Here is a 19,721-nt window from a genome sequence, read left to right on the forward strand (position 1 = left end):
ACCCATACCCTGGGACACCCTTAGACCCCCCAGGGTCCCCCCACGTGCAGGGACACCCCAAGGAACTCTAAGGTCCTGTCTATGCCCAGTGACACCCCAAAGTGCCATCCATACCCAGAGACCCCCCCATTTGGTAACCAGGGTCCCCCCCATACCCAGTGACCCCCTTGGATCCCCAGGCTGCCCCGGTCCCTCTGCCCCCCGCCCACACCACCCCAAGCCATTGATGTCCATGGGTGCCCCTGGTGCTGGCACCCACCCTGGGTCCCTGTGGGCCCCCCCTGACTCCCCCTGGCGCCGTAGGCATCGAGCCGCAGGGGAACGTGGTGCTGCAGCCGGCGCAGTTCACGGTGGAGACCCTGGATGCTGGTGTTGGTGAGGTCCTGGTCTATGTGGAGGACCCTGAAGGCCACACTGAGGAGGTAAGGGGTACCCCTGGGGTGCCCCCCCCCCCACTGGGTACCCAGGTCTCATCACCCCTGTTCTGGGATCCCCCCCCTTGCCCAGGCCAAGGTGGTGCCCAACAACGACAAGAAGAGGACGTACAGCGTCACGTATGTGCCCAAGGTGGCTGGGATGCATAAGGTGAGGGGCACCCATGGGTGCTAGGGGTCTATGGGGGGGGCATATGGACCCAGTTAGGATCTCTCTTGTGTATTGCACTGGTTCCTTTGGGGTCACACTAAGGTCTATTGGGGGTCTTTGGGGGTTGCGGGGGGGGGGGGGGGGGGGGCATTGCAATAGGGAGACCTTGGGGAGACCACTAGAGGGTTCCATTAGGGTCCATTGGGGGGTTTTGGGGGGGTCTCTGGGTGGGTGGCATAAGGACCCTATTAGGGATCCCCTTGGGTATTGCACTGGGGATTCCCCTGGGGTCCCATTAGGGTCTCTGTGTGTCCACTGGGGGCCTTGGGGAGGATCCTTGGGGAGACATTGCAATAGGAGAACCTTGGGGAGACCGTTGGGGGACCCATTAGGGTCCATTGAAGGGTCTTTGGGGGTTGCTGGGGGAGGGCATTGCAATAGGGGAACCTTTAGAGTCCCATTAAGGTCCAGTGGAGGGCCTTTGGGGGTCTCGGGGGGGGGGGGAATATTGCAATAGGGGAACCCTGAGGGGACTTTAGTGGCTCCCTGAGGGCCATACTGAAGGGTCCTGGGTGGTTTCATGGGGGTCCATGAGGGGACAATGCAATAGGGGTGTCCCTTGAGGTTCCCATTAGTGTCCATGAAGGCACCTTTGGGTGCCCCTGCTGGGTCAGTGCTGGGGCCACCCCTCAGCACATGGAACCGGGGTTCCCATTGTGTCCCCCCATGGTGCCAGTCGAGGGCACCCTGACCTCCGTGCCCCCCCACTGCAGGTGACGGTGCTGTTCGCGGGGCAGAACATCGACAGGAGCCCCTTTGGGGTCTCCGTGGCCATGGCGTTGGGCGACGCGGGCAAGGTGACGGCGCGCGGCCCCGGCCTGGAGCCCACTGGCAACGTGGCCAACAAACCCACCTACTTCGACATCTACACCGCGGGTGGGTGCTGAGCTTGGGCCTCCTGGTACCGTGGGCATGGCGGGGCTGGTGGCATCGAGCCCGTGTCCTCCTAGTGCCGTGGACGTGGTGGTGCTGGGTGGCACCAAAGCCGTGTCCTCATGGCGGTGTGGCCATGGCGTAGCCTGGTGGCATTGAGCCTGTGTCCTCATGGTGCCGTGGCCATGGGATGGCTGATGGCTCTGTTTCTCACAGTGGCATGGCCGTGGTGTACCCTGGTGTCTGTGGGGCCACATCTTCATGGTGCTATGGGGACATGTCCTCATGATGCCATGGCCATGGCATGACCTGGTGGCTGGAGGGATGTGTCCTCTTGGTGGTGCTGGGTGACACTAAGGCCATAGCCATGTGGTGGCACAGCCCGTGGCATGGTGACTTGGGTGCCCTCTTCCCTCGGTGGTGTGGCCATGGCACGGCTTAGTGGCACTTGGGACTATGCCTTTGTGATGGTGTGGCCATGGAGGTGCTGAGTGGCACTAAGGCCATGTCCTTGTGACGACATGGCTGTGGCATAGCCTGGTGGTTCTGGTGCCGTATCCTCGTGGTGGCATGAGAAATGGTGTGGATTAGTGGCACTTGAGACTACGTCCTCAGGGTGCCATGGACATGGCATGGCCTGGTGGCACTGAGGCCATGTCTTCATGATAACATGGTCATGGAAGGCTTAGTGGCTCCGGGACCATGTCCTCATGGTGACACTTGGGACCATGTCCTTGTGGTGCCATGGCCACTGCATGTCCCCGTGGCTCTGAGCCCATGCTCTCCTGGTGGCACTGGTGCCGTGGCAATGTCTGAGCGTGTCCCTGCGGCGCAGGTGCTGGCCCAGGGGATGTCGGGGTGGTGATCGTGGACCCCCAGGGCCGGCGGGACACGGTGGAGGTGATGCTGGAGGACAAGGGGGACAACATCTTCCGCTGCACGTACCGGCCCGTGCTGGAGGGCACTCACACCGTCTGCGTCACCTTCGCCGGCTCCAACATCCCCAAGAGCCCCTTCAGCGTCCACGTGGCTGAAGGTGAGACCTGGCCCAGGGCCCCCATCGTCTCACCACGTGTCCCCATGGGTCCAGGCTGTCCCCAAGGTGCCCTTATGCCTTTGGGGACCCTATAGCACCTTCATGTCCCCAGGGTGTCCCCATGGCACCCTTAAGTACTTGGGGACCTCATAGCACCTTTATGCCCACAGAGTGCCCCATGGTACCCACTGGTTCCCATGGTGTCCCCTGGGAATCCCTATAGCATCTTTATGTCCCCAGGGTGTCCCTGTGGGTCTCATGGATCCTTCTTGGATCCATGGCACCTTCTATTCCTTAGGGTGTCCCTGTGGGTCTCTAAAGCCCCAGGTTGTCCCCATGAAACCCTAAAGCCACTAGAGACCCCGTAGCACCCTTCTATCCCTAGGGTGTCCCTATGGGTCCCTTATGCCCTAAGGTGGCCCCAGGGCACCCCGCTGTCCTCAGGTTGTCCTCATGGTTCCAAGGTGGCCCTGGGTGTCCCTGTGGGTCCCTTATGCCCCTGGAGACCCCATGGCACACCCCTGTCCCCGGGTATCACCCCTCTGCGCCCAGGCTGTTCCCATGGGATCAGTCTGTGCACAGGGTGTCACCGGGGTGTCCCTAACAGCACCCTTATGCCTCAGGGTGTCCCCATGGATCTCGTATGTCCCTAGAGTGTCCCCCATGCTTCTACCCCGGTGTCGCATAGCCCTTCCCAGGCTCCCAGGTGGTGTGGGTGCTGAGGGTGCCATGTCATCCCGTGTCATTCCATGTCACTCCATGCCATCCCCTATCATTCTGTGCCATGTCATGCTATGTCGTTCCATGTCATTCGGTGCCATGTTATCCCACGTCATCGTGCATCAAGCTGCATCATTTGGTGCCACGTCACTCCGCATCACCCCCCATTGTTCTGTGCTATTCCATGTCATTCCATGTTGTTCCATGTCTCCTGTGCCCCTGCAGCGTGCACCCCATCTGCGTGCCGCGCAACGGGCCGGGGGCTGCAGCCCAAGGGGGTTCGGGTGCAGGAAGTGGCCGATTTCAAGGTGTACACCAAGGGCGCCGGCACCGGGGACCTGCGCGTGGTCGTCAAGGGGCCCAGTGAGTGATGGGGGGCACCCATGGCGGGGGACACATGGGGGTGTTCATGGTTGGGTGGTACCCATGGTTAATGGCTGGGGGCAATAGAGGTGCCCACGGGTGGTGGGTGCATGGCTGGGGTGCTTTGGAGGTGCCTGTGGGGTGGGTGCACGGTTGGGGGTCCATGACTGGTGGAGGCATCCATAGTTCATGGTTGTGGGCAATATGGGTGCCCATGGGATGGATGCACATGATTGGGGGGTGTCTTGGGGGTGCCCCTAGTTGGGGTATCCCATGGGTGGTTCATGGTAGGGGGGTTTTTGAGAGGGGCCATGGCTGTGGGGCTATAGGGGTCCCGCAGGTGGGTTCATGGTTGGTGGTGTCCATAGGGGTGTCCAGGTTGGGGGGGGGGGGGTGTCCATCACTGGGAAGTCCCAATGGAGGGATATACGTGGTTTGGGACCAGTATTGGGGTGCCCATGGTTGGGAATCGCCATGGAGGTGCCCATGGGTGGGATGGGTGCATATTGGGGAGTGCCCATAGTGGGGTGCACGGCTGGGAGGGCTCATAGGGGTGCCCAAGGTGGGGTCCATCACTGTGGGGTCCTCATGCACGCGGTGGTTGGTGGACACCTCAGTGGGTGCCCATCAGGGCTGTGTAATTGGATCCCCCATGTGGGCCCCGCTGTGGGGTGCCCCATGGGGGTGCCCCCACTGACCCCCTTCCCCCGCAGAGGGCACGGAGGAGCCGGTGACGGTGCGGGACGTGGGTGACGGCGTCTACGAGTGCGAGTATCGCCCCCTGGTGCCCGGCAAGTACCAGGTGGCCATTACGTGGGGGGGCTACGCCATCCCCCGCAGGTCAGTCAGCACCCCCTATCCGTGGGTCACCCCCTATCCGTGGGTCACCCCCTGCCCATGGGACATCCCCGTCCGTGGGTCAGCCCCGGGGGCGGGCGGGTGTGCATGGGGGTGTGCAAGGGGTGTGTGATCGGAACGAGGGGTTGTAATAGGTGCAAGGGGGGTGTGAGGGGGCGCACAAGGAGCAAGTGGGGGGCACGAGGGGTGTGTAAAGGGCGTGCATGGGCCATGTGGTAGGCGCAGGGGGTTGCAGTATGTGCAAGGGGCGAGGAGTGCATAAGGAACGAGTGGGGTGCACAAGGGGCATGGGGGGTGTGCCGGGTGTGCAAGGGCTGCATGAGGCCATGCGTGACATGTCATGTGTGATGTGATGTGGTGTGTGACATGTATGACACATGTGACATGTAATGTGTGACATGTATGACACATGTGTCATACATAATCACACATTACATGTCACGTGTGCTATGTACGACACATGTGACATGCGATGTGTGACATGTAGGACACGTGACATGCGATGTGTGACATGATGCATGTGATATGTATGACACATGACATGTATGACACGTGAGGTGTGACATGTATGACACGTTTGACATGTATGACACGACATACGATGTGTGACATCTATGACATATGTGACATGTATGACATGTGACATGCGATGTGTGACATGTATGACACGTGTGACATGTATGACACATGACATGTGATGTGTGACATGTATGACATGTGACATGTGATGTGTGACATGTGGTGTGACATGTATGACACGTGACATGTGATGTGTGAAATCTATGACATGTGTGACATGTGACATGTGATGTGTGACACGTATGACACATGTAACACGCGTGTGATGCCGCGCAGCCCATTCGAGGTGCAGGTGTCCCCCGCGCCCGGGTGGCAGAAGGTGCGGGCCTGGGGGCCGGGACTGGAGGGCGGCACCGTGGGCGCCTCGGCCGACTTCGTGGTGGAGGCTGTGGGCACCGAAGTGGGGACCCTGGGTGAGACATGGGGACACTGAGGGGGGACATGGGTGTGGGGTGGGAGACATGTGGTGGGGACATGGGCATGGGGTAGGTGCTATCATGGGCAGGGACACCATGGTGCAGACATGGGGTGGGGGACACCATGGTGGGGAGTAGACATGGGGTGGGTGGCATCATGGTGAGGACATGGCGATCGAGTGACATCTTAATGGGGATGTGGGTGTGGAGTGGGGAGCACCGTGGGGTGGGTATATGGGGTGGTGGACATGGGTATGGGGTGGGTGACACCATGGGATGGTGAAGATGTGGGCATGGGCTGGAGCACACCATAAGGTGGGTGTCACCACGGTGGGGACACGCACATGGGCTGGAGGACATCATAGGGTGCGTGGCACCACGGTGGGGACACCAAGTGGGTGACACCACGGTGGGGACACGGGTACGGGTTGGAGGACACCACGGTGCGGATGCGGTTACGGGGTGGGTGACATGGTGAGGACATGGGCGTGGGAAGGGGGTCACCATGGCCGGGGTGTCACCATGATGGGACACGGACACGGGTTCCCCCACCCTGTCCCTGGGTTACCCCTGGTGCCCCGCGCAGGGTTCTCCATCGAGGGCCCGTCACAGGCGCGCATCGAGTGCGACGACCGCGGGGACGGCTCCTGCGATGTGCGGTACTGGCCCACGGAGCCCGGGGACTACGCCGTGCATGTGGTGTGTGACGACGAGGACATCAAGGACAGCCCCTTCATCGCGCACATCCTGCCCGCCCCCAAGGACTCCTGGCCTGACAAGGTGCTGCCCTGCACCCCATGGAGCCCCATAGCACCCTGTAGCACCCTATGACACCTCATTGTACCTCGTAGCGCTTTATTGCACCTTTCCGTGCCGCATAGCACCTCATTGCACCCCATAGCACACTACAGCACCCTGCTGCACCCCGTAACAATTCATTGCACCTCATTACAACCCACAGCACCTCATTGCATCCTGTTGTTCCCCATAACACCCCCATAGCATCTCACTGCACCTTGCTGTGCCCCATAGCACCCTGCTGCAGCCCATGGTACCCCATGGCACCCTATAGCATCCCTCTATGCCCCATAACACCATTCTGTACCCCAATGCACCTCATTGCACCCTCATGTGCCCCATACCACCTCATAGCACCCAGCTGTGCCCCATAGCACACTTCTGCACCCCAGTGTACCTCTTTGCACCCTATAGCACCCCACTGTGCCCCATAGTGCCCTACTGCAGCCCGTTGCACCCCATTGCACTCTCCATGGGTGCTGGAGGTGCCGGAGCCAGCCTGGTCCCCACTCACAGGTGAAGGCCTTTGGGCCGGGGCTGGAGCCCAGCGGCTGCATCGTGGAGCGCCCGGCAGAGTTCACCATCGACACCCGCGGCGCCGGCAAAGGGCCTCTCAAGCTCTATGCACAGGTAAGGAGATGGTGGAGCCATTGAGTTCCTTTGGGTGGCATTGGGTTTGACTGGGTCCTGTTAAGAGCCATTGGATTCCGCTGGGTCTAATTGGGTGCTGTTGGGAGCCATTGGGTCCCGCTGAGTCATGTTAAGAGCTATTGGATCCCACTGGGTGTTGTTGGGTCCCACCAGGTGCTGTTGGGTCCCCCTGGGAGCCATTGGGAGCCTTTGAGTCCCATTGGGTCCCACTGAGTCCTGTTGGCAGCCATTGAGTGTCATTGGATCCAGCTGGGAGTTGGGAGCTGTTGGGTGCTGTTAGGTCCCATTGGGAGTCATTTGGTCCCATTGGGTCCCATTGTATGCCACTGGGTCCCACTGGGTGCTATTGGGTGTCATTGGGTCCTGGTGGGAGCCATTGGGTTCCACTGGGGGATGTTGGGTCCTGTTGCAAGCCACTGAGAGCCATTGGGTGACACTGGTTCCTGTTGGGTTCCAGTAGGTCCCATTGGGCACCATTGGGTGCCAATGGGTCCCCTCACCTCTTCTGATGCCTGCAGGACGCCGAGGGCTTCCCCATTGACATCAAGGTGAAGGACAACGGTGACGGCACCTACCACTGTGTGTACGTGCCCACCAAGGCCATCAAGCACACCATCATCGTCACCTGGGGTGGCGTGAACACCCCCCGCAGCCCCTTCCGGGTGCGTGCCATGGGGTGTTGGAGGGGTGATGGAGATGGGGGTCCTATAGGGATGGGGTGCTAAGGATGGAGATAGGCATCCTATGGCCATGGAGATGGGGATCCCAGACCTATGGGGTGCTGGGGAGGGATGGGGTCCCATGTGGGGGACATGGAGGTCTCATGGGTGATGGGAGTCCCATGAAGTGTCAGAGGTGGGGTTGGGAGTGCCAGGCGGGGTGTTGATGTGTGGTCTTTGGGGTGCTGTGGTCTATGGGATGCTGGCAGGAGCAGTGACCCCAGTGCCGTGCCCACAGGTGGCGGTGGGCGAGGGCAGCCACCCCGGGCGGGTGAAGGTCTATGGGCCGGGTGTGGAGAAGACAGGGCTCAAGGCCAATGAACCCACCTACTTCACTGTGGACTGCAGCGAGGCCGGGCAGGGTGAGCACCCCTGGGACACCGCTGTGGGCACTGCACTGCAACCTGGCCCCTTGACATGGTTCAGTGTCCCTGGTCCATCATCCCTGGTCTTAGTCCATCTCCAGTCCATTGTCCCTGGTCATGGTCCATTGTCCCCAGTCCTGGTCCAGCAACTCTGGTCTTGGTCCATCACTCCTGGACCATTGTCCATGGTCATGGTCCATCATCCCTGGTCTTAGTCCATCATCTCCAGTCCATTGTCCCTGGTCATGGTCCATTGTCCCCGGTCCTGGTCCATCATCCCTGGTCTTGGTCCATCACTCCTGGACCGTTGTCCATGGTCATGGTCCATCATCCCTGGTCCTGGTCTGTCATTCCTGGTCTTGGTCCATCACTCCTGGACCGTTGTCCATGGTCATGGTCCATCATCCCTGGTCCTGGTCTGTCATTCCTGGTACAACATCCCTGGTATTGGTCCATAATCTCTGGTCCATTGTCCCTGGACTTGGTCTAACGTCCCTGATCCTGATCCATCATTCCTGGTCCATCATCCATGGTCTTGATCCATTTCCCTGGACCATCATTCACGGTCTTCATTCATCATCCATGGTCCATCATTTGTGGTCCTGATCCACTGTCCCTGGTCCGCCATCCCTGGTCTTGGCCTCTCATCCAGTTGTCCCTGTTCCATCCCCAGTCCCAATCCCACGTCACATCCCCTCTCCCCTCCTCTATCACCACCACCCCGGGGTGACCCATCCCTGACACCCTCCGTGCCCACCCTGCAGGCGATGTGAGCATCGGGATCAAGTGCGCCCCAGGTGTGGTGGGGCCGGTGGAGGCCGACATCGACTTCGACATCATCAAGAACGACAACGACACGTTCACGGTGAAGTACACGCCACCGGGCGCGGGGCTCTACACCATCATGGTGCTGTTTGCCAACCAGGTACCCCCATCCCCACGGCGCGGGGTCACCCCCCAGGGTTATAGGGGTGTCCCCGTCCCCACTGAGCCACTGCCTGTCCTGCAGGAGATCCCCAGCAGCCCCTTCCGCATCAAGGTGGACCCATCCCATGACGCCTCCAAGGTCAAGGCTGAGGGGCCCGGGCTCAGCCGGACAGGTGAGGGGTGCTACAGGGGTGGGTGCTGTGGAGCAGGGACCATGGGTGCTGTAGGGATGGGTGTTGAGGGGATGTGGCTCTGGGTGCTATAGGGATGGGTGTTGTAGGGATGGATGTTGTAAGGCAATGTGTTATGGGTGCTGTGGGGTTACATGCTTTGGATCTAGATCCCTTGGTGTTGTGGGGCTGGGTGCCATGGGGGAGGAACCCTGGGTGCTGTGGGGATGGGTGCCATAGGACTGAGACCCTAACCACAGGGCTAGGTGCTGTGGGGCTGGAGTTGGATGGTGCTGTGAAGATGGGTGCTGTGGGGTGAATGGTGCTGTGGGTATGTGGCTCTGGGTGCTGTAGGGTTGGGTGCTGTAGGGCAGAGACTCAGGGTGCTGTGCGACACGGGTGCTATGCGTGTGAGTGCTGTGGGTGCTGTGGGGCATAGATGGATGGTGCTGTGGGGTCTATGAGTTCTGTATTTATGTGGCTCTGGGTGCTGTGGTGCTGGCTGCCGTGCAGTTGAGTGCTCTAGAGCAGGGATGGTGGGTGCCATGGGTCCGGGTGCTGTGGGTCCATGTGTGCGCTCAGCATCATGCTGATGCTGTCCCCATGCTGTGTCCCCGCGTGCAGGCGTGGAGGTGGGGCAGCCGACGCACTTCACGGTGCAGACGCGGGGTGCAGGCAAAGCCCCCCTGGACGTGCACTTTGGGGGGCCGGGGCCGGGCCCTGCTGTCACCGACTTCGAGCTCATCGACAACCACGACTACACCTACACTGTCAAGTACACGGCGCTGCAGCAGGTACGGGCCGGCACCCATGGGTGCCACATGGACACCCCACGCCCATAGGGCTGCCCCCATGGGTACCACTATGAGCACCCCATCCCCACTGCCCACTCCATCCCCGTGAGGATCCCCATCCCCACGGGCCACTCTATCCCCTTGGGGAGCCCCATCCTCATGGGCACCTCCATTGACAACCCATCCCCATGAGCATCCCATCCCTATTGACACCCCATGGGCATCCAAGGGTACCTTATCCCCTTGGGGCACCCCTATGGGTAACTCCGTCCCCATAAGGACACCCCATCCCCATTGACACCTCACCCTCATGTGCACCCCATCCCCATGGGGTATCCCACAGGCCTGCCCTTATGAGGTGCCACTGTGGGCTCATCACCATGGGGCACCTATGGGCACTTCATCCCCATGTGCACCCCATAAAGGCACCCTCATTGACCCCCCCTCCCCATGGGGCACGCAACTGACCCAATTCCTGACACCCCATCCCCATTGTGTCCATCACCCCCTGCAGGGTCCCCTGTCCGTGGCTGTCACCTATGGGGGTGACCAGATCCCACGCAGCCCCTTCCCTGTCACCGTGGCCCCACCCCTGCAGCTCAGCAAGGTCAAGGTGCAGGGGCTCAACAGCAGTGAGTGATGGGGCCCTGCGGTTGGGGGGCACCCTGGGGTAGGGATACCCTTGGGTATGAGGCACCCTGGGGTGGTGGGGGACCCTCTTGGGTGAGGGGGACACTGGTGTGTGGGGTGTCCCATGGAGTGGAGGGGACACTTGGAGAGTGCTCTATTCATTATGGGCCACCATGGGGTGCGGGGGACACCACCTTTAAGTGTGAGTTGCACTATGGAGTGGGAGAAACCTTGGGGTGGGGAGACACTTGTGTATGGGGTGCAGCACGGGTGGGACACTTGGTTATGGTGTGCACCCTTGGGGGGGGGCACCCTTGGGTAAGGTGCACCCTTTGTTTGGAGACACTTGGGTATGGCTGTATTCTGTGGGATAGGTGCCCCCTGGGGTGGGACCCTCTTGTCTATGGTCGCTCTGGGGTGGTGGGACCCCTGTGTCAATGATGATCCCCCCTGACCCCCGTATCCCCCCACAGAGGCGTCCGTGGGGCAGGCGCAGCAGTTCTCGGTGCAGGCGCAGGGCGCAGGGGGCCAGGGCCGGGTGGAGGTGTCTGTGACCGGCCCCTCGGGCCGCCCCGTGCCCTGTAGGGTGGCCCCACCACCCCCCGGCAGCGCCCACCCGGTCACCTTCACCCCCTCCGAGGAGGGGCCCCACCGTGTCCACGTCACCTACGATGGGCACCCGGTGCCCGGGAGCCCCTTCCCCGTGGAGGCACTGCTGCCCCCTGACCCACACAAGGTGAGTGCGAGGACCCCGGGGCACCACTGACACCCCCTTCGCACGACTGACCCACAGCATGGGCACCACTGAGCCCCTTGTGCTTCTTGCACGCTCACGCTGCCTGTGTGTGCTCCTTGCACCCTCCCCGTTGTCACCCCATCCCTTGCACCCTCACCACTGGCATGCTTTTGCATTGCACACTCACTTCTAGCACCCATCCCTTGCACCCTCCCCTCCATCGCTCCATCCCTTGCACGCGTACCACCAGCACAGCACCCCTTGCACACTCCCCATTGCCACTCCATCTCTTGCACAGTCACCTGCCGAATTCCATCCCTTGCAACCTCCCCTTTTCAGATCCCCCCATCCCTTTCACACTTACGGCCGGCACACTCATCCCTTGCACCCTTGTCACTGGCATGCTCTTGCCTTGCACACTTAATGCCAAAACGTGCTTACCACCGTCTCCATCCTTTGCACCACTCCACCTTCTCAGATTCCCAGCCCTTGCACCTTTCCCATTGCCATCCCATCCCTTGCACCTTCACCTCCATCATGTTCATCCCTCACACCCTCCCCACCTCACCTCCATCCCTTGAACCCTCCCCATGGTCACCCCATTCCTTGCACCCTCATCCCCTGTCTCTCACACTCACAGGTGAGCGCCTTTGGGCCGGGTCTCCAGGGCGGGCGCGTGAACACCCCGGCCCCATTCACCATCGACACCAAAGGTGCCGGCACCGGGGGCCTGGGGCTGACGGTGGAGGGTCCGTGCGAGGCCAAGATCGAGTGCCAGGACAATGGGGACGGCTCGTGTGCCGTGTCCTACCTGCCCACCGAGCCCGGCGACTACACCATCAACATCCTCTTCGCCGACCAGCACATCCCGGGCAGCCCCTTCAAGGCCGTGGTCACACCGGTGTTCGACCCGGACAAGGTGACGGCCAGCGGCCCCGGGCTGGAGCACGGCAAGGCAGGCGAGGTGGCCACCTTCATGGTGGACTGCTCCAAAGCCGGCGAGGCTGAGCTCACCATTGAGATCATCTCAGAAGCGGGGGTGAAGGCGGAGGTGCTGATCCAGAACAACCGCGACGGCACCTACACCATCACCTACACCCCGGCCTGCGCCGGCGCCTACACCATCACCATCAAGTACGGGGGGCGCGCTGTGCCCAAGTTCCCAGTGCACGTCACCGTGGATCCGGCTGTGGACACCAGCGGTGTCAAGGTCTATGGGAAAGGAGTGGAACCACGAGGTGAGGGCAAGGGGAAGGTGCTGCCCATGGGTAGCTGTTCCCCATGGGCACCTTCTGCTTATGGCCATCTCCTCCCCATGGATGTGTCTTCCCCATGGCCATTCCCATAGGCATGTCTTCTCCATGACTGTCTTCTGTCCATGGCCATCTCTTTCCCATGGTCATCTCCTCATGTCCTCTCCATGTCTGTGTCCTACCCATACCCATGGCCATCTCCTGATGAACATGTCCTTCCCATAGGGGTGTCCTCCCCATGGATATTCCCATGGATACGTCTTCCCCTTGGCCATCTCCCTTTCATGGACATTCTCATGGTCATGTCTTCCCCATGGCCATGTCCATTTTATTGACACATCCTCCCAATGGCCATCTCCTCCTCATGGCCATCCCCATGGACATGTCCTTCCCGTGGCCATCTCTATGGCCATCCCTATTATCTACTCTCCATAGCCATCCCCATAGACTTGTCCTCCCCATGGATATCTCCACGGCCGTTTCCTCCCCATGGACAGGTCCTCTCCATGGACAGGTCTGCCTCATGGCCTTCCCCATGGATGTCTTCTCCTCATGGAGGTCCCCATGGCCACCATACCCTTGCATGACCATCTCACCCCCATGGCCACCCCTGCCCTCCCCATTACACAGAGCCCCCTAGGGCAGCCCCACAGGTACCACCCCTGTGTGGGCACCCACTGTGCTCGCCGGGTGGGTGCTGAGTCCCGTCCTGCAGGGGTGCTGCGTGAGGTGAGCACCGACTTCACGGTGGACGCACGGGCACTCACCAAGACGGGGGGGCCCCATGTCACCGCGCGGGTGATCAACCCCTCGGGCGCCAAGACTGACACCTTTGTCACCGACCTCGGCGACGGCACCTACCGTGTGGAGTACACCCCCTACGAGGATGGTGAGACTCCAGCACCCCATAGTCACTTCCTGTGGGAAGCCCCCTGGCCACAGACATCCCCATGGGCACCCAGAGCCAGGGATCATGCAGCAGCATGGTCAGGGATGCCCAAAACGCCTTAAGACCCTCTAAGACCCCAACCATGGGCTTTCAAAGCCATTGAGATCCCTTAAAACCCAACCAGGGACCCCTCAAAACACCGAGATCTTCTTCAAAACTTCCAAACCTCTTGAGACCCCCCAAAACCCAACCATGGGCCTTCAAAGCCTTTGAGATCCCTCAAAACCCAACTAGGGACCCATAAACCCCTTGAGATCCCCCAAAACAACAATCAGGAACCCATAAGTTCCCTTGAAACCCTCCCAGACACCAATCGGATACCTCCAAAGCCCTTGAGATGCCCCAAAACCCAACCAGGGAACTCGCAAACCACCAAGATCCTTCTTAAACTGCAACCAGGGACCTCCAAGCCCTCTGAGACCTCCCAGAAATCCCATCTAGTGACTCTCAAACTCCCTGAAACCCACGAAAACCCAACCAGGGACCACAGAACCTCTTGAGACCCCCCAGAACCCAACCAGGGTCGTACCCCGTGTCCTCCTGCTCTGACGCTGTGTCCTGTTGTCCCTGTGACCCAGGTGTGCACCGTGTGGAGGTGATGTACGATGAGGTGCCGGTGCCCAAGAGCCCATTCCGCGTGGCTGTGGCCGAGGGCTGTGACCCCACTCGTGTGCGGGCGCACGGGCCTGGCCTGGAGGGCGGCCTTGTGGGGAAAGCCAATCGCTTCACTGTGGAGACCAGGTGAGTGCAACAGCAACACACCAATAACACAACAGCAAGCCAACAACAACAACCCAACAGCAACGCAACAGTAACACAACAGCAACCCAGCAACAACAGCACACCAATAACACAACAGCAGCCCAGCAACCACCCAACACATTGGCACACCAACACCCAATCACTTCACTGTGGAGACCAGGTGAATGCAACAGCAACCCAATAACCACACAACACCAACCTGGCAACAACCCAACATACCAACTACACCCCAACAATAACCCAACACATCCACAGCACACCACCACCAACCCAACACATCAACAACACACCAACAACAACCCACCAACAACCCAACACATTGACTCACCAACACACCAAGAGCTTCACAGTAGAGACCACCTCCATCCCACTCGATTAACAAACTCATCACCTCCGTCTCTTGCCATTTATTGTGCCACCTCCATCCCACTATATGAATGTGCCACCTCTGATTCTTGCCATTGGATGTGGTGCCTCCATCTATGGAGGTGCATCCACCATGACACCAACCTTCTACCTTCATCTCTTCTCGTTGGTGTGCCACCTCCTTGCTGTGTCACCAACCTGGCACCTCCATCTCTTGCCTTTGGATGTGCCACCTCCACCAAGAGGGTGGTGATGGCACGTGATGTGGCAACTCCATTCCCTCCAATGGAAGTGCCACCTCCATCCTCCTTCACTGGATGTGCCCCCTCTGTCCCCTCCCGTAGACCTGCCACCACAGCACCAACCTGGCATCTCCATCTCTTGCCTTTGGGTGTGCCACCTCCATCCCCTTGCATGTGATGTGGCACCTCCATCCCCTCCCGTGCATGTGCCGCCTCATGCCCATGCCACTAACCTGACACCTTCATCCTCTTGCAATGGGGCTGTGCCACCTCTGTCCTTTATGTTGGATGTGGCACCTCCATCTCCCCACTATGTCTACATCCCCCCCCACCCCTGGCACCCCCTGATCTGTGTCCCCTCTGCAGGGGTGCGGGCACCGGAGGGCTGGGCCTGGCCATCGAGGGTCCCTCCGAGGCCAAGATGTCCTGCAAGGACAACAAGGATGGGAGCTGCATGGTGGAGTACATCCCCTTCACACCGGGCGACTACGACGTCAACATCACCTTCGGCGGCCACCCCATCCCTGGTGCGTTGGCAGTGGGGTCCTGGGGGAGAGTGTGGGGCTGTGGGACCCTCCATGGGGCTGGGGCTTGGAAAGGGCTCCCTGGGTGCTGGGGGTGGGTATGGGTGTGCTGACCTCCAATGGCCACCACCATGTGGCTTTACTGGCCCCATGTCCACCCCATGCCGACCCAAAACCATGGGCTGGTCCTATGGCCATGTGGACCCCACTACTGTGCTGGCCGCATGGCCATGGCTTTGGTGGCTCCATGGCCATGTTGACCCTGTGAATATGTTCACCCCATGGCCACACTGACCCATGGCCCTGTTGACCTCATTGCAATGTTCTCCCCATGGCCACAATGACCACATGGACATATTGACCCCATGCCCACACTGACCTTATAGATATGTTGATCCCACAGCCATGTTGACCCCATGGGCACTCTGATCCCATGGACAATCTGACCCCATGCCCTTGTTGTCCCCCTGCCCACACTTGACCCCACAGGGAGCCCGTTCCGGGTGCCGGTGAAGGACGTGGTGGACCCCAGCAAGGTGAAGTGCTCGGGGCCGGGGCTGGGCCCCACCGTGAGGGCGCGGGTGCCCCAGACCTTCACAGTGGACTGCAGTGCTGCGGGGCTGGCGCCGCTCGAGGTCACCCTGCTGGGACCCTCTGGTACATGGGGACGGGAACTCGTGGGGATGGGGGGCATGGAGGGAGGGTGGTCACCATGGGTGATTTGTGCTTGGGATGTCTTGCTCCATGGGCTATCCTGCTCCATGGATGCTCTTCTCCATGGGCTGTCCTACCCCATAGATCCCACCATCTATAGGGTGTTGTGCTTCGTAGGATGTCCTGCTCCATAGAGCACACGCTCCCTGGTGTCCAGTCCCACGGATGCCCTTCTCCATAGGGATGCCTAACCTCATAGATCCTACCCTCCACAGGGTGTCCTACCCCATAGATCCCATGCTCCGTAGGGTCTCCTGCTCTATAGTGTGTCCAACCCCATGGATGACCTTCTCCATAGGGTCTCCAATCCCCACAGAACCACCCTCTATAGGATGTTCTACACCATCTATGTTCTATCTATGGGATAGGGTGGGGTCTATGGTGTTGAAACCCTCTATGGGCTGTCCTGCTCCATATGGTGTTCTATTCTATATGGTGTCCAACCCCATGGATGCCCTTCTCCATGGAGTGTCCTACTCAATAGGGTATCTAATCCCATAGACCCCATGTTCCATAGGGTTTGCTGCTCCATAGGGTGCCCAGCTCCATAGATCCCACTCTCTGTAGGTTGTCCTGCTCCATAGGGTGCTCAACCCTATAGATCGCCCCCTCCTTAGGGTCCCCCAGCCCCATTGACCGCCTCTCCCCAGGTCTACCAGAGCCGGTTGAGGTCCGTGACAATGGTGATGGCACCCACAAAGTCAACTACACCCCGTCCACCGATGGCCCCTACACCGTGACCATCAAATACGCTGACCAGGAGGTGCCGCGCAGGTGAGGAGTCTGCCGTGGGGTGACCATGGGACCCCCAGGGGCTGTGGGTCCCAGCACCCCACTGACCTGCATGACCTCTGCAGCCCCTTCAAGCTGCAGGCAGTGCCGGGCCATGACGCCAGCAAGGTGAGAGCCAGCGGCCCTGGGCTCAGCCCCACCGGCGTCCCCGCCAGCCTGCCCGTGGAGTTCACCATCGACGCCCGCGACGCCGGCGAGGGGCTGCTCACTGTCCAGATCCTGGTGAGCACCCATGGGACCCGTTGAGACCCATGTACACCTCCAGCACCCATGACATTGGGTATTGAGAGCCATGTGTAGCTCTAGAACCCATTGTATTGGGTGCTGAGATCCACAGGTTGACCTGGCAACCGTGCCATTGGGTGCTGAGACTTACAGGTAGCTCTGGCACCCAAACCACTAGGTCTCGAGACCCATGTGGTGACCTGGCCATATGGGTGCTGAGACCCATATGTAACTCTAGCACCGATGCCATTGGGTGCCGAGACCCATATGGTGCCCTGGCACCCCTGCCATTGAGTGCTGAGACCTATATGCAGCTCTAGAACCCACACCATTGCATGCTGTGTTGGGTGCTGGGACCCATATTGTGCAGGGACCCATTATGGTGCTGGGACCCATAAAGTGCCTTGGCACCTGTCTTTGGGTCCTGAGCTCTGTTTCCCATGCCATTGGGTGCTGAGCCCTGGAGGGCACCTGTGCCCCATACGTGTGCCCTGACCCTGCTGGGTGCTGCAGGACCCCGAGGGGCAGCCGACGGCGTCATCGATCCGGGACAACGGGGACGGGACGTATGCGGTGTCCTACGTGCCAGCGCTGCCCGGGCGCTACACCAGCACCGTCAAGTACGGCGGTGACGAGATCCCGCGCTCGCCCTTCCGTACCCATGCTGTGCCCGCGGGCGACGCCAGCAAGTGCCTCGTCACAGGTACATGCACTGACCCACAGCGCACACTGACCCATAGCATCCCATGGCAAACGCACTGACCCATAGCATCCCAGAGCACACACACTGACCCATAGCATCCCATAGCAAACACAGTGACTCATAGCATCCCACAGCAAACACACTGACCCATAGCAAACCCACTGACCCATAGCATCCCAGAGCACACACACTGACCCATAGCATCCCAGAGCACACACACTGACCCATAGCATCCCAGAGCACACACGCTGACCCATAGCACCCCATAGCACACACACTGACCCATAGCACCCCATAGCACACATACTGACCCATAGTAGCCTTGTGCTGACCTACAGCATGTCCACACTGAGCCATGGTGTCTCCACACCGACGATAGCATCCCTGTGCTCACCCATAGCATCTCCATCCTGACCTACACTGACCCGTAGCATGTCTATGTTGACCTATAGCAGCCCTGTGCTGACCCACACTGACCCATGCTCCCCTATGGCATCCCCCCACTACCCCATGGCAGCCCCTGCTGACCCATACTGACTTCCAGTGACCCATATCATCCCCTTGCTGCCCTATGGCATCTCTACCCTGCCCCATGGCTGACCTATATCATCTCTTCACTGTCCTATGGCAGCCCCTGCTGATTCATGGTATCCCCTTGCTGCTCTACGGCATTCCTTGTACTGCCCTACAGCATCCCTGTGCTGCCCCACAACATCTCCACAATGCCCTGTGGCATCTCCTCATTGTCTCACTGCACCCCTACTCTGCCCCACAACAGCTCTCTCTGACCCACAGCATCCCTGGGCTGCCCCGTAGCATCTCCATCCTTCCCTATGCCATCCTTTACTGACCCATGGCATCTGCATGCCACATCCTGCTGCCCCATGGCCCCCTCCCTGCTCCTGCCCCTTCTCACGTGCCTCTCCCTGGTCTCTCCGCAGTGTCCATTGGGGGCCATGGCCTGGGTAAGTGCTGCCGGGGCTGGGCTGGGGAGGTCACCTGTGGGTCTAGAGATGTGTCCCCATGACCGTGACCCCCCCAAACCTGCTCCAGGCGCCTGCCTGGGCCCCACCATCCAGATCGGGGAGGAGACGGTGATCACGGTGGACGCCAAAGCGGCCGGGCAGGGAAAGGTGACCTGCAAAGTGTCCACCCCCGACGGGGCCGAGCTGGACGTGGATGTGGTGGAGAACCACGACGGCACCTTCGACATCTACTACACAGCGCCCGAGCCTGGGAAATACGTGATCACCATCCGCTTCGGTGGCGAGCACGTCCCCAACAGCCCCTTCCACGTCCTGGTGCGTGATGGTGGGGCCATGTGGGGTTGGGAGGATGTGGTGGGCACCATGGGGCAGAGAGTTGGGGCCGTGGTGGTCACCATGGGGTTGGGGGTCTATGATAGGTACTATAGGGCATAGAGTTGGGGCCACAGTAGCCACCAAGGAGCTAGGAGACCATGATGGGCACCGTAGGGCTGGGAGACCTTGGTGGGCACCATGGGGTTTGGAGAACATGGTGAGTGCCGTGGGGCAGAGAGCTGGCGTCATGGTGGATGTCATCGGGCTGGGAGGCTGTGATGGGCACCATGGAATAGGGAGACCGTAATGGGCACCATGGAGTAGGGAGACCGTAATGGGCACCATGGAGTAGGGAGACCGTAACGGGCACCATGGAGTTGGAAGATCATGGTGGACACCATGGGACAGAGAGCTGGGGCCATAGTGGTCTTCATGGAGTTGGGCGAGTATGGTGGGCACCAAGGGGTTGGGAGTCTATGACGGGTGCTGTAGGCTAGAGAGTTGGGGCCAAAGTGACCATTGTGGCCTTGGGAGAATGATGGGCACCAAGGAGCTGGGAGATCACAATGAGGACTATGGAGGAGGGAGAGCATGGTGGGTGCCATGGGGC

General features: G+C 60.2%; 1 protein-coding gene across 2 annotated transcripts in view; it reads left to right on the forward strand.

Moving 5' to 3' along the window:
• FLNC (filamin C) overlaps positions 1-19,721 on the forward strand; it is a 36,691-nt gene that overhangs the window by 4,681 nt on the left and 12,289 nt on the right. Inside the window, exons 5-30 of one of the 2 annotated variants that reach the window (XM_057425438.1) lie at positions 304-422; positions 508-585; positions 1,359-1,521; positions 2,354-2,554; positions 3,500-3,637; positions 4,351-4,477; positions 5,351-5,487; positions 6,077-6,270; positions 6,805-6,918; positions 7,458-7,601; positions 7,897-8,020; positions 8,788-8,948; positions 9,033-9,123; positions 9,745-9,914; positions 10,429-10,546; positions 11,018-11,280; positions 11,921-12,518; positions 13,249-13,422; positions 14,061-14,223; positions 15,219-15,379; positions 15,866-16,033; positions 16,741-16,864; positions 16,948-17,104; positions 17,621-17,810; positions 18,752-18,775; positions 18,864-19,111. In XM_057425438.1, coding sequence (XP_057281421.1) covers positions 304-422; positions 508-585; positions 1,359-1,521; positions 2,354-2,554; positions 3,500-3,637; positions 4,351-4,477; positions 5,351-5,487; positions 6,077-6,270; positions 6,805-6,918; positions 7,458-7,601; positions 7,897-8,020; positions 8,788-8,948; positions 9,033-9,123; positions 9,745-9,914; positions 10,429-10,546; positions 11,018-11,280; positions 11,921-12,518; positions 13,249-13,422; positions 14,061-14,223; positions 15,219-15,379; positions 15,866-16,033; positions 16,741-16,864; positions 16,948-17,104; positions 17,621-17,810; positions 18,752-18,775; positions 18,864-19,111 — 4,349 coding nt within the window. The remainder of the gene's footprint in view (positions 1-303; positions 423-507; positions 586-1,358; positions 1,522-2,353; positions 2,555-3,499; positions 3,638-4,350; positions 4,478-5,350; positions 5,488-6,076; positions 6,271-6,804; positions 6,919-7,457; positions 7,602-7,896; positions 8,021-8,787; positions 8,949-9,032; positions 9,124-9,744; positions 9,915-10,428; positions 10,547-11,017; positions 11,281-11,920; positions 12,519-13,248; positions 13,423-14,060; positions 14,224-15,218; positions 15,380-15,865; positions 16,034-16,740; positions 16,865-16,947; positions 17,105-17,620; positions 17,811-18,751; positions 18,776-18,863; positions 19,112-19,721) is intronic. The other variant, XM_057425439.1, reaches the window with a different exon arrangement.

Source organism: Pezoporus wallicus, unplaced genomic scaffold, assembly GCF_028554395.1.
Source record: "Pezoporus wallicus isolate ANWC-B61680 ecotype Strahan unplaced genomic scaffold, APGP_CSIRO_Pwel_v1 contig_4722, whole genome shotgun sequence".
Taxonomy (NCBI): domain Eukaryota; kingdom Metazoa; phylum Chordata; class Aves; order Psittaciformes; family Psittacidae; genus Pezoporus; species Pezoporus wallicus.